This window comes from Neoarthrinium moseri (genome assembly GCF_022829205.1).
Source record: "Neoarthrinium moseri strain CBS 164.80 chromosome Unknown scaffold46_Wmoseri_CBS_16480, whole genome shotgun sequence".
Taxonomy (NCBI): domain Eukaryota; kingdom Fungi; phylum Ascomycota; class Sordariomycetes; order Amphisphaeriales; family Apiosporaceae; genus Neoarthrinium; species Neoarthrinium moseri.
In genome coordinates this window covers 19718-33421 of record NW_026055160.1, presented here as the reverse complement: position 1 = coordinate 33421, position 13704 = coordinate 19718, and the positions used below count along the sequence as shown (strand labels likewise).

Sequence of the window (13704 nt, the reverse complement as noted above, 5' to 3'; positions counted from 1 at the left end):
GAACGTGCGATATTGACTATCATGATACCCCGTTGCTTGGAAGGTTTTTAGGTTTATGGAATGTTTTGTCGAGGCTTCGCATTGGACCAGCTGCGTACCGAGAGAGAGTGATGCAGCTAACTAGCTGGACGTAGAGCTCCGGTTATAGTAATGTACATAGCCAACCTTCATGAGGATTGTTAAACTGATGGAAATGAGCGAGTTGGTCCCAGCATCTAGCTTGAAGCACTGTTCTGTCCCGAATTATGTGATTTTATCAAATTATGACCAGTCTGCAAGGTCCGTACTCTAACATCTAGGGGGCTCATCTAGATCGACGCTCTGTTGACCAGGCTGTAACCAAAGTGCATCTATAGGATATCGGGATAACAAAGGGAAAGAAGAGAAAAGAAGAACACGTTAGAAGCTATCGTCTTCCACGACAGTGTCGGACTCGCTGTCCGATGTCAGGCCAGCATGGTCGCTCTCCAGACTGACCACGGGAGGCCGCACAAATGCAAGCAATCCCACATCAAAAGCGCACAAAATGGCAACGCCCAAGTACGGCAGGCCGATCCACAAACCGCCCAGCTTCATGCCCGCGGTGAACAGCCCCGCCAGCGACGGGAGCGCGTAGATGCTGCCCATGATGTCGACGATCCCCTGGAGACTGAACATGCGCGTCCGGTGCTCCTGATCCACCAGCGCCGCCAGCGTGCTCTTTACGAAGCTGCTCGCACCCGACCCGAAACTCATCAGGACCAGGCCGCACACGAACCCAGGAAGCACCGGCGAGACGCTCATGGCCAGCGTGCCAAGGCAGAGCGCCACGAAGGACCAGCGCAACAGCACCAGGTCGCGCGTCTTCTCGTCGGGCATGCGCACAGCCCGCGGGACGCCGGGCCGCATGACCATGGCAGAGATCCACGGGACCACGACCATGACCACGACCAGCTGCGCGGCCCCGTACGCGCCCTGGATATAGCCCGTCTGTGCGAGCGGCATGTGGTACCGCTTAGACGCAAACATGGGCAGGAACTGCAGCGTGCTGAAGAGGATGGGCATCATGGTCAGCGTCACCAGCATCAGCAGCACCACGGACCGCGACGTCAGCATCGAGAGCGAGTCCCTGAGCTCGACCAGCGAGCGGCGGACGCGCGTCACCAGGCTGCCCGCGTCCAAGGCCCCGACGCCAGCATCGTTCTCATCCGGGCCGGACGCCTTCCTATGGTGCGTTAGCGTCTCCGGCACGAACAGGATCGCTATCGCCGATACGGCCGTCATTGCCTGTGATGCCCACAGCAGGGGCCACGGCCCGACCACGGGCATCAGCACAGAAGAGAGCGCGGGCGAGCAGAGGTTGCCGATCATGCTGGACACGTGAATCCGCATGAAGCCGATTGCCCTATCATGTTCCATTAGTCCGGTGTATCCCAGCTACCGCCGCCGGAGCGCGGAATCCGGAGCCAAGTAGTGGAGAGTTACTGACCTGTCCTGCTCCGGGAGGATGTCCGCCATCATGCTGGAGAGCGTGGCCGACAAGACGGCGTTGCCTCCTCCAAGTGCGTGGCCCAGGGGTCCTAGCCAGTAGTAGTGGATGGGGATCTCGCGAATATAGGCCACAATCATGCCCCAAAACCCTGTGAACAACATGCCCGTTAGGGCGATGGCAAACACGGGCCGTCGGCCAATTCTATATCGCATCTATGGTCAGTTATCGGGGGCTTAGGGGAACTAGTAGGGTACGAGAGGCAAAAGTTGAGAAAGTCCCATACCGGTCCGCAGCAATACCCCAGGGCATGGCAAACGTACAGCCTACGACGGCCTCGAGAACCGAGGCGGTGGCAAAGAGATACGCCAGCTTAGACTGGATGGTTTCGACCTTGCACAGTTCCTCGTCGATGGGCTCCTGGAGCTCGGCGTGTGTCCGCACCCGGCCGTAGTACTCGTGGCACAGCCGGTCCTCCAGGATCCGGGTCATGGGGATGCCGAACAGGCCGCCCGAGCCGGACCCGATCAGGACAACGACGCAGATGATGGCTAGGATCACCTGCGGGTTGTGCGTCTTGGGCACGTGGAGGCTGCCCGCGATGGATGCTATCGACGGCGCGGCGCGGCGGTGGCCCGGCCTCGATGCTGGCCGTGGTGGCTGTGCTGTTTCGACATCCTGCCGACTATCATGATGCTGGGGGTACTGACGACTGAGCAGCGGGCTGCGCTCTGTGGTGGTGTCGATAGCATCGCTGCTGATATCATGTTTGGTCATCTTGGTGTATTATTCCTTCCGTGGGGTTGCCGACCCTGAACTTGAGAAGGATCAAATGACTTTCATGCCCGGAAAGAAATGGTCGAATCCTGATGGGAAATCCTCCTGCAGGTTTGATAACCTTTGTCTGAAGTCAGGATGATCGAGACTCTGATCTGATATATGGGAAGTCCGAGCCCCAAGTCCGTCCGTTGATAAGTAGTACTCCGGGCAGGAAGTTGATTACTATGATTAGGTAGCACCAATTGGGTGTTGCGCGTCACGAATCCCGCTGCCACGTCTCATGCATGCTGGCCACGAAGTCCTATCGAAATGGGCCAACAAGCCAAGGAAGAACGGAATTCCCGTCTGGCGCTGCCATTTTGTTGATGAGATCCACTGCGTGTTACGGATTGAGCCCGTCAATTGCTTCTTTTTCGGTTTCGGAGTGGTCGGAGCAGATTAGCGTCTCGGAGTTCGGAGCTGGTTTCACGACATGGGGGGACCAGGCCCGCACACATGGAATCCAATTGACTTTAACTTACCCCTGGCGCCTTGCCGCCAGCCGACGCAACGCCATTTTCTCCCCTGTTCGGAGAAATGCAGATGGTTTTGGCGCGCATCGTTGTGCCACACTGGTCGGTCTCTTAAATGGTTGCCTGGCGATCCCACGTCTTATATGCAGCGTTCAAATCTGAGGTGACGCCGACGGACTCGTCATCACTGCGTTACCCACGTCCTTGGCGCACGATCACAGCTTGTCGTAGTACGCGTTCTGGGCGTTGTGTGGACAATGGCGCAATATCGCAGATCTTCTTTCGTAATCAATTAAAATGTTCTATATTGTCTTCATACAATCTTGGAAGCAACTATACTACAGGTATTACGTATACGTATCCTCCCGTGAGGGCTTTGTATAGTTTAGTGGGTATCTATCATGAGAGAAAGTCATCACCAAGTCGTTGCTGAATCATCAGCATGTCATAGGCCTAAAAGCGTCGACAGCAGACAGCCCTCTACAGGCGCCTTATGGCAGGGATCTCTCATCCAGAGTGCGCATGTGAGAACCGTTCTCGTGGTCGGGGCTTCCCACCCGGATAGTGCTGTTGCGGCGGCCGCTGGACACCTGGACCACGGTCTCGCTTCGGACCTGAATTCCGTTGCCGGCGAAGGGGTTCTCTATCTCCTCGTCCGAGTGTCGCTCGTTCTGACGGCCCGTGATGACGGTTCGGGTGCCCTTTTGCCTGTCCAGGGCGTGTGACTCAAAGTCGCTGTGGCTGTCGCCGTGGACAGAGTCATTCAGTTGGTAGGTCGAGCTCGACTCGTCCTCCTTCTTGGGCATGGTGTTCAGCTTGATGGACTTGAGGTTCTGGCTGCGTCCATATTTGTTGCTGATGCCATAGCTGTTAGAGCCCGACTTCAGCGTCGATGCAGGCAGGAAGCGGCCGAAGAAATACGTGAACGCCGGTCGCACGGTTGGGAGACAAGCTTCCGGTCATGTTAGAACAACCAGGACTTTGTGTAGAACGGGAGGGTTTTTTCTTCAAGCTTACCTGAGACTGTGACGAGGTTGACTTCCACGGTGGCCCAGATCACGATATCCGTGATGTTCCACGTGAGATCGATTGCCGCAGCGTTGAAGTTGACTGACGTGACAATGATGGCCACAGCAGCGACACAAATACTAATGCGGACCATTAGAATACTTCAACGGCATCCACACCCCCTTGCTGTCTCAACTCACAAGATACCGAACATGAACATGGCGATGATTCCGAGTCGCTGCAGCTTCGGCAGCTGCAACTGGCGGACCTGAATGATGGGCAGAGCGAGGATGCACACATCCAGAACCACGTGGACCAAGATGCTGCCAAAAAAGAACTTCTTATCGTCGATAGCGCAGTACGAGCCGGGGATTGTGAGCCAGAAAGCTTCGACGGGTATACAGTGGAAGATGGCCAAGAATGTCTGGTATTTTGTGCCATGGTCAGTTGCTTGTTTGCTTTCTTTCTTGCTTGTGGCGCAATGATGGGTCTCCACTCACTCTGATGGTGATCCAGATGATTGAGCAGCCCATCAGAATCTGAATTGGCAGTTTGATGTTCGAAACCGAGAAAAGGCGCCAGTAGAACGACAGGATTGACATCTTTCCAAAGAATAGGGCAAATGCATAAAATAGCTCGGCAATGTAGAGCAGCAACTTGGTCCAGTAGAGAGCCTCATCCTGGGAGAGCCAAGTCACATCTTCGATGTGCATACCCAGACCCTTGGTTTGCCCTTGACGAAAATCGGTCAGCATGGTCACTCATTCAACTAGCCAACCTCTACGGGCTCCTTTACTTACATATGCAGACAATAATCACCCATACAATGGCAACAACCTGGTTCAGTGTCAGCAGGAAGTTCGTGCTCCATCACCCAACCGTAAAAACTCACAAAGCAACCAATCGCAAAAGCATCGTCCCACCAGAAATACGCTCTTGTTATACGACGACTAAAGAGACGAAAAAAGATGGCAATGGCAGCAAAAATGAAAGTGACAAACAATACGGCCCACTGGGCCGGCTGCTTCGACTCTACCATGGTCTGTAGTGTATGTGACGCTGCTCGACCTCACCCACTCAAATCAAGGATAGTATTCGATCTGAGCCCGGTTTATGAATCCGTGCCGTGGGGATGGGTTCGGGGCATATAAGGATGAGACAGAATTTGGTTATGTAAGGTGGGTTACTCTGCATGTCAGGGGCTTCATGGGTAAATCAAATGCCGTATACCATGGAAGTATATTCCCCATCCCCGTGAGTAGCCCGTAGCAGGAACATCATGTCGAGAATCTCACCGAACCCGAAGTTCTGTATTGGCACCACCGGGGGGTTCCTGGTCTAGTCCACGGCAACTGGATGCACGAGTTGGAATAGAGTTCGACTGGGCACGATCTAATCGGACCCTGCTGCAAGATGGGCTCTAATCGGCCTCTGACTAGCCTACGGCCGGTGCTCTGGCCTAGTGTGTTTGTCGGTCACGACACCAAGGCCGAAAGCCAGCCGACTCCCGGGATCCATTCATCGGAGGGGCTATACTCATATACGTTGGGAAGGGCGATTCCGGCGTGGCACTTGGTGCTTAGCGTTGAGATATCACCGATGGATCAGCGTTTTAGCAAGAATTGCTACCAAGGCGATGGGATTGCTTCTACCACGCCTCGCAACGCTAGCCCGTCCCGCACGAGAGGGGAATGGGATCGGCGCCGTAACAGAGGAGCGATGCATCTCGAATTGTTCGACGACAGGACCGCGCCGACTAAACCTGCGATGATCCATTCGGTAGCCAAGCAAAGAAAGGGAAAAAATATCCGCCCGGTGGTCTTCGCTAGGAGGCGTGTTCTTTGCCAGGTCAAGCTACGAATCCGGCCGGTGCTGCGACTTGGCTTGACCCTCTTGTCGATCAATGGAGAGATGCACATCCGGGGTATTGCGGATTGTCGTCCATCGTAGTATCGCGAGACTATAGAATATCCCTGTGCAGTTCATTGCCATATCATCATCACGCCTTGCCGTTCGGAGTGCATACCGGCTTCCACGTGAAATTGAGTTGCATGGACTAGGGTACGAATAGAGTTCTGTCAACCTGTCCTGGCCAACGCCCTACCCGAACAGTGCATAGACACCCGGAGGCGGAAAAGCAGATTGCAGCACGGGCAGTTAACGACGACCCTTTTCCGTGGCAGATCCATGTACTATGTGCAACTCAAACCTCCGAGCGTGCAACATGACTAAGTGCCTGGCGCTCCGGGTGTCTGATTGGTCATAGCTGGCAGCTTGCTTCCCGATGGGGTGGGTGCACTGACTACATAGGTCGGACATCTACCGACTCCCAGGCAGGTTCGTATGCACGCCATTGTGCATTGCAGCGCAATCCCAGCGTCAATCATTGGGTAAAAAGAGGGGCCTTTTGGGGGTCAGCGTCGATGACTACTCGGCGGTGCGTACCATAGTATACCTGCGTGTTTCACGGCCTCATCGGCCGCAGCGTCTGCATTGGAGGCTTGGCTCATAGTACATAGCAGCCCCAAGAATTAGCAGTTAGTTTCTGGCGGTCGAGGTGCCGGGCTCGCCCTTGCGGCCTGCTATCCGGTATGGCGGGAAGACGCACCATGGCTGACATGAATACATAATCAGGGAAGCCTCCCGTCCAGACTAGCAAAAGAATCCGGACGGCCTTGCCTCCGGATTGACTCGGGGAAGCCTCGATGACGCGGCTGGCCAGCGGTCGAACAGTGCCGACGGACGGGAACGGTGTTTGGAAGATCTGAGTCGCACTCCTGGGTCTGCGGGGGGGAATTACCTGCCTGCCGCTAAGCAAACCTTATACCAAGCCTTTGGTCTCCCCCAGGGGCGCTCGAATCCTCGGCGCCATGCTAGCTCAGGGGTCGGTCGCCTTAGAAAGAATCGAAAATCTACGTAGCGACCAGAACGGGTCGAAGATCGGCGCTGCTGGTTCTCTAAGCGCGCCCTAGCCCGAGCCACTGGACATGAAGCGCTTGTTCTTGCGGTTCTTTGGTGTAGAGGAAGTTTCCACCAACTCCATGCATTGCCGTCGGCACGCTGCATCTCTTCCACTACCTAGTCGACAGAACGATCTGCAAATGATACTATATCCAATGGTCATCATCATCTTTCAGGTGGTAAGCGATGATGCAGCTGGCTCGACAATCTTGCATGGAAGCGTATGGCCATCGGTATTCTGAACTATCCTTCGCGACCTGCATACTGGATACGGCTTCACGAAGAAGAGATCCCCACCTTGTTCTAGGGCAGGAAAAAAAAAAGATTTATATTAACCCAATAGTTACCCGTCAAAGTGGGTGAAGCATCCCCATGCCTCGTCACGCTACACACACTCTCCTGGGAAGACAGCCCCGGGGGGGGGGGGGGGGGGGACGGGACAGGTGATCCATGTCAGCACTAAAGTCAAACCAAAACGACGTCTTATTCAAGCTGATTCGGAAATCGAGTCGACGATCATTGAGCCCACAGACTGAACAGGAAGGCATCTCTTCGGGTAAACTGATCCACAATACAATTACTCATGATTGCTAAGTGTCGTCGTCCTGCATTCCATCTATTGATCGTCTCCATATTCCCACGACTAGTCCTGCTGGTCTGCTATGTGGAGATGTGTACCGAAGCTGCAACCCTGCATCCATCCTGTGCATTGAGATAGGGGTCTTGGGGTCCTCAAAGTTCAGGAACATGTGCCGAAGAGTATAGTTGGGCTCGACTACGCGATAGCATGGCGGGTGGTGTCGGACCTGGACCTACTCAACATGTTTGTCAGGACAGGCGGCGGATCTTGACCTGTGTCGGGCCGCAAGACTGCTCACAGTGCCGCTGGGCCAGTCTACGCACCCCATAGGTCCTTGTGTAGACAATCGTGGCTTCGCATTGGCACGTGGTGGGCTAATTCGCAGGTGTCACGGGCGTGGCTTGCCTACGGTTGCCTGGCAAAGCTGATTGTGAACAGCGTATCTATCAGCATACAAGTGATATTGGTCGTTTCTCCAAGCCCAAAGCGATCCACCAGCATGATGGCCGCAAGGTAAAGAAAAAAATGACTCGATACGGGTTCTAGGACCCTTCTAGGACCCTGGCCAGGCTAGATGCTTGACGTGAACATGGATAAGCCCTTCCAGAACGCTTCTGATGACCCATCCAATTTTCCGGAGACGTTTATCGTGGTACATAAAGTTCAATGTTGCAACACTTAAAATCCAATAGTGTCTTGTCCGAGATCTGCCACAATAAAATCCGGTTTTATTTTTTGGGGCGCACAAATCAACCCTACTCCTCGTCGTCATGATCATCTGCGTCGCCCTCAGACTCGGAGTCGGAATCGAAATTGGGATCAGGCATCACGACTGTATTCAGAAAAGTGACCTGTTGTAAGATGCATTAGATAACGAGCACCGAATAAGTGTGGACGTCCTGGCATACATATTCGACCATGGGGGTGATGATGGCCATGATCTTTTCCTGAGCATCGGCGCCGGTAAGGTCCGAGTCCTTGATCTTCTTTCCGACTGTGTAGTTGCGCAGTTTTAGGAGCTCAATGTCGCGGTGCTCTGGGTGGAACCCCTGGCTATGTCAGCATAGACCACACCACGTAGCTGTGAAGCTGGAAATGTATACGATAGGCATACCTGCGGCCTGATCTTCAGTGCGTTTTCCTGATTAGACTCGGCAAATGCAGCAATCACAGACTTTTCGTCGTTCTTGGCCTTGGGCAGAAAGGTCCGTCGAAAATCCGCATTCATGAGAACGCGCCGAATCCGGTGCGGCCTCTCATCGATGCTGGCACGGAGCCTGGCCAGAGCATCCTTGTCAGGATGCCACAGACCGCCGCCGACGAAACAGCTCCCAGGTTCGCAATGGACATAGTAGCATGCATAAGGGCCTTTCCTGCCCGTTCTTGACCAGGCAGCTGAGTAGTGTGGCTGGGACAGTGTCAGACCTGGGCGCCGAAACGTTGCCATGGGGGCGGGGGCGGGGGCGGTGAGGACTTTACCTTGTAGGGCGTCGGGTCCTTGCTGAAGCGGATGTCCCGATAGATTCGGAAGATGACGTCCTTGAGAGGAAGTTCGGGTATCGTCTCATCCGCCTCGATGATCTTCTCTGTGAGAGTCTCAACGAACGAGTCCCAGTCCTTGAGAGACCTGCGATACTCTGGGTCGCGCACTGTTCAAGTCAGCATGGTAAACCGCCGGTGCATGAGCGTGGCAGACGCTTACACTTGAGCCAATTCCTCTTGTTATTCGCCTTGAGATCTTTGAGGAACTCCATGGTGTTTGGATGTATCGCCTCCGGTTGGTACTCGATGCCGCCAGTATCGCGTAGCTTGGGGAGAGGGATGAACTCTACCCGCGGGCCATCGTCGTCGTCGTCATCATCATCATCATCATCATCATCCTCGCTGACTTGGTCCGCGCGGCCCTTGGTCGTGGGTTTGTTGCTCTTCTTTGAGGGGACTGCCCTGGTTGGTCGTCCCCGTTTCCTAGGACGAGCAGCGCCTTCATCATCGTTGTCAATGATGGCCCTCTTTCCAGGGGTTGACTTGGGGGGCCGGCCCCTCTTGCGTTGGGAGGGAGCTTCGGACTCGACAGCCTCGGAACCGTCGTCAGCAGAGGATTCCTCGAAGTCTTGCTCGAACTTGTCCCCGTCAGCAAGCTCGTCTCCGGAGCTTGATGATGGCGCCTTGGGTTTGGGTTTGCGTCTGGGGGCGGCGCGTGGGTTTACCGAATCTTCGGACTCATCGACGTCATGCTCGAAGTAGCGGCTTTTGGTGCCTGAAGAGCTCAGGCGCTGGGAACGGCGCATGATGACGCTCGGAGGAAGTCAAGCCGGAGATTCCGCACGTCTGCTGTCGGTCGAGATGTGTCGGCAGAGAAAGGGGCAAGCTGGGGCCAAAGTCACCGAGGAGTCCGTCCCAGACACTGGACAGCCTTGAATGACGCTGGTCTTGGCCGTCGCGACGCGGCAGTTGGCCCCCATTCAGCCCATTCCGCATGCCACGCGTAACGCCAGGTCACGTGTCTCATCAACGCCGGGCCCACTGCGAGTAAACTGAGCACTTCATTCACTTTGTTAATTGGAAGTCCCTATTGATAACTGGCCAGTGTATTGGTCATGCCTTCGTTTGCTCCATGGTTGCAATTCGCTGACCGGCATATCGCCCGCCGTGAGAGACCGGCCACTCCCATCGAGATCGAGATGACGGCACGGGCTCTATTTACTCTATTGCTCTAGTTGCTCCTTTGACCTCTGTCAAGGCCCTTACGCTACTCATTCGCTTGCCCGCCATTTCTGAAGTAACCCCAGGTCAAGCTAGGTACTCAAGCAAGGTAACTAGTTACTTACTTCCAGTTACTTGCTCCAGCACACTTCTGCCATCCGGTGTATTGCCTATAACAAGGGTTATATTATATATCGTGACGGGCTCGCAACGAACCGCCATGTCAGGAGTCTTGTTGACTTGTCTATATCTCGCCCGTTTCGGCCCACACCCCACCCAGTCTATCATCGACTTTCTGCCCGGCCCAATGTGGACGGCTGCCATCGTCGCCGACTTTCTCAGCGGCGCATGCCAAGTCGTCGCCCGTTGGATCAGATGTCAGAGGGCCGATTTCCCCCCTGGTGGCAGCGGCGCCCATGCCCCTGCACGGCATTGCACTGCTCCGGGCCTGCCGTCTCACACCATCTATGCCCCGTCAACCATCCGGCCCGGTGAGAAGCTGCCGCTTCTCGTCTGGGCCAATGGCGGCGGGCTAGCCTGGGGTTTGACCTTCGCCGACTTTTTGCGCGAGGTCGCCTCCCATGGCTACATAATCGTGGCCAACGGCTCGCCCCAGGGATGGGGAACGGTCGACGAGAGGGGCCAATTGAGCGCGGTACAGTGGGCCGCCCAGGAACCTGCGGACGAGCTGGACATCCGTAGGCACTTGGACCTGGAACGTATTGCCCTGGCTGGGCAGAGCAAAGGCGGTGTCCACACCTACAAGGCTGCAACGGCACTGCGCCAGGACCCCCGGGTCAAGACCGTGGCCCTATTCAACTCGGGTATGATGCGCCCACGGAAACAAGATCTCGACATGGTGGCCGGGCTGGCGATACCGGTTTACTATTTCGTGGGAGACGAACGCGACGTCCTCTACAAGAATGCAGCGCATGACTGGGAGCTTTTGCCAGAAAATCTGCCTGCATATTTCGCCAGCTTGGATGTCGGCCACCTGGGCACATTCTACGAGCCAGGGGGTGGCTTATTCGCCGACGCCGCCGTGAAGTGGCTGCACGCTGAACTCAGGGGCGATGAAGAAAGCAAAAAGCTTTTGATCAGTCTAGAGGGCCCATGGAGAATTCGACTGCGTAATCTCTAGAATTCTTTTTTGCGCCGGGTTCCAGCTTTCTCATGACAAATACAAACAAGAACTGTAAGTTACGAAAGCAGGCCTGGCGGTCGCATCAGCTATAGAATAGTCAGGGAAGTCGGCAGAAGCCTCTCTGCTGGCAATCAATAATATACATCCACGCCTGGCCGGCTTGCATTGGTTCCGACACGGAACGCCCGAGCTGGCGTGATATCCCCCCCTGTTCGTTGTAATACTTCACCTCCCCTCGATGAAAGGCGCAAACTTGGTCAGATCGGGCTCTGGCACACCCAGTGTTGCCCGCAGGTCCGTCAACTTCTTAGCAGTGTTCCAGCTCCATTCACATTCGGCAGATGCGTGGTGCATCTCTCGCAGCCGGTCCAGCATCCACTCCTGGTGCGTCGGTTGTTTGGTTTCGATCGTGGCCATGAACATCGGCCACACGTATCGAAGCATGCGACGCTTCTCCTGTGCATGCTGGTCGCGAACAATGTCGACAATACACTGCGCGGCCCGGGTATGGATGTCTTCGGCAGGGCGGGATGGACAGTGCCAGCGACGACAGAACAGAACGCAAGCCCAATAGTGCGCAAGAAGCTTGGCAACCATTTGCTTGACGCTGGGAGATGTGTATTGGCTACCATGCCCTTCTTTGACTGACGAGAATACATCGTCATATTCCTGGAGAACGGCATTCCTGGTCAGCCAATTCTGTCACCCATCGTTAAAGGTCTGCAACAGAACGCGATGAACTCACCTGGCGAAGGCGACGCAAGTCGGCCATGAGATGTGCGTACTTTTGTGTTCCACCAGAAAGCGGCAGGTCTGTCCTGCTCTGGTAGACCCGGCTACGAACTAATTGAAGACGGTGAGCGAGCTCGAGAGGCCTAACAGCCTCAACGTCGTCCACGCGGTGATCGGCCGGGTACTTCTCACCCCACATCTTGGGGAATCCATATCTAGCGTCCCGATAGAGCATCTTCAGGCAGAAGTTCCTTTGGCCGAACTCGGTAAACATATTGATCAGGCTGCTAAATGTCCCGTTGAAAGCGCCTTCAATGTCCAAGTACCTATTCATGAAAAGTCGAGTTCAGCATTTGCTACGGTCACAACCGAGCAGGAGTTGAATGATCCAGAGAATCGCTCACAGTAGCCAGAGAACAAGATGAGAAGACAACGGCGGCAATCCCCGTTCCCGCAGCAGGACTAAAGTCGGACCCTCTCTTCCCATGACCCTACCCTGATTCGAGGCTGCAATGTAGGACTGAAAGAAAGAGTTAAGCCCATTCAGGTGGACCCTGGCATGAGCTAACGACGAAGTCGATGACCCGCCATAGTTGACCATGAAAAACAGGATAGCGATTGTAGCGTCAATGCTGGCGTCTTGTTGTGTTCGGCTAGCAACCAAGCACCCCCGAATCCCTCTCAACGCAGCCGTGTAATGGGACAGTTCGAGAGCCATGCAAGAAGACGCATCGATACCACCAATACCTGCGCGACGCATCTCGGACGCCGAGAGTGCCATCATCATATGCATGACCATGGCACTCGAGGAGGCGGTTACCTCGTATACATATTTAAGGGGGCTCCACTCCCTGCCCGCGTGGAGATAGTAGACATTGGACGACGGGAAATACCCCAGCAGGACGCGATCGTGCCTGGATAGCAAGACAGAGTTGGTACATGGGATGTTACACGGGCCAATAGATGGTTGGAGCAATTGAAAGCAACGTATAGCTTGTGAAACCAGGTAGCCAGCCCGGCCAGAGACGTCGAGGCTAGATGAAGAGCCGCACGCGCCCCATTGGTCTCCCTCGGCTAACTTGTTGCCACTCGCAGGCCTCAATGATCGCCTGTTGGTCGAGATGCAGCTCGTCACTCGCGTCTTGGGCGTTTGGCGTTCTCTAGGCCTCGGGACGCCCACGCGGCCGGGCCAGTCGCAGGCAAAGCGCATCTTGGTGCACCCACCGCACACCGGGTGCTGTTCGTCGCATTTGACCTTGCGTATACGACAAGTCGCACAACCTATAATGCCGGGCCCCTGGTAAGTCTATATACAATGACGCGGCATTCCGCTAGTGAGGTGTCCCTCAGGTAAAGACAAAACTTACCATTCTTGGACCTGGGTGCATGTCTTCCTCTTGACATATTCAAGCTGTTATCTACGTCTCGAATACACGAAGACACACCAGCTGTCTTCCTGGTGTTGAGTGGAGGTGACGGCGCAGGCCTCCTTCTGAGTCTCGACAAATGGCCCCTTTCCCCATTTCTTTTGTGTCCTTTCTTCATTGCTCAGCACCATACGACACAGAGATATGAGTCCTGTGCCGCTGAGAATCAGTGGGTCCTTATGAGACGCCCATTGGCCTTGCGCCACAACGTTTGCCGATACGGCCAATAGAATGCTACAATTTCTGCATCACGTCGGCCGTAGCTGAGGGCAACGCTCTGTTTGTCTAATGGGGCAAGGTAGATCTCAGATCTTACCCTAACTCCAGCACGTTAACCCCGTCCAACAACTCAGCCCCCGGCCCGAGCTTTCCCTCAATGCAGCTTTCCC

General features: G+C 55.0%; 5 protein-coding genes across 5 annotated transcripts; 1 reads left to right on the top strand and 4 right to left on the bottom strand.

Annotated features, from left to right (window-relative positions):
• Positions 1-399: 399 nt before the first annotated feature.
• Positions 400-2245, bottom strand: JN550_009708 (uncharacterized protein; the record flags this gene model as incomplete). Its single annotated transcript, XM_049321809.1, has 3 exons — positions 400-1384; positions 1469-1672; positions 1755-2245. The coding sequence occupies 3 exons, from the start codon at positions 2243-2245 to the stop codon at positions 400-402; spliced, it is 1680 nt and encodes a 559-aa protein (XP_049168240.1).
• Positions 2246-3251: 1006 nt separating this feature from the next.
• On the bottom strand, positions 3252-4807 carry JN550_009707 (uncharacterized protein; the record flags this gene model as incomplete). Its single annotated transcript, XM_049321808.1, has 6 exons — positions 3252-3712; positions 3778-3908; positions 3969-4192; positions 4269-4501; positions 4569-4605; positions 4661-4807. The coding sequence occupies 6 exons, from the start codon at positions 4805-4807 to the stop codon at positions 3252-3254; spliced, it is 1233 nt and encodes a 410-aa protein (XP_049168239.1).
• A 3257-nt stretch (positions 4808-8064) lies between these two features.
• Positions 8065-9597, bottom strand: JN550_009706 (uncharacterized protein; the record flags this gene model as incomplete). Its single annotated transcript, XM_049321807.1, has 5 exons — positions 8065-8160; positions 8218-8358; positions 8424-8717; positions 8789-8958; positions 9012-9597. The coding sequence occupies 5 exons, from the start codon at positions 9595-9597 to the stop codon at positions 8065-8067; spliced, it is 1287 nt and encodes a 428-aa protein (XP_049168238.1).
• Positions 9598-10232: 635 nt separating this feature from the next.
• JN550_009705 (uncharacterized protein) lies at positions 10233-11153 on the top strand (the record flags this gene model as incomplete). Its single annotated transcript, XM_049321806.1, has 1 exon — positions 10233-11153. One exon carries the CDS (start codon positions 10233-10235, stop codon positions 11151-11153), a length of 921 nt encoding a protein of 306 aa, XP_049168237.1.
• A 228-nt stretch (positions 11154-11381) lies between these two features.
• JN550_009704 (uncharacterized protein) lies at positions 11382-13098 on the bottom strand (the record flags this gene model as incomplete). The annotated part of the gene is made up of 3 exons (XM_049321805.1): positions 11382-11855; positions 11902-12214; positions 12293-13098. 3 exons carry the CDS (start codon positions 13096-13098, stop codon positions 11382-11384), a joined length of 1593 nt encoding a protein of 530 aa, XP_049168236.1.
• Positions 13099-13704: the final 606 nt, after the last annotated feature.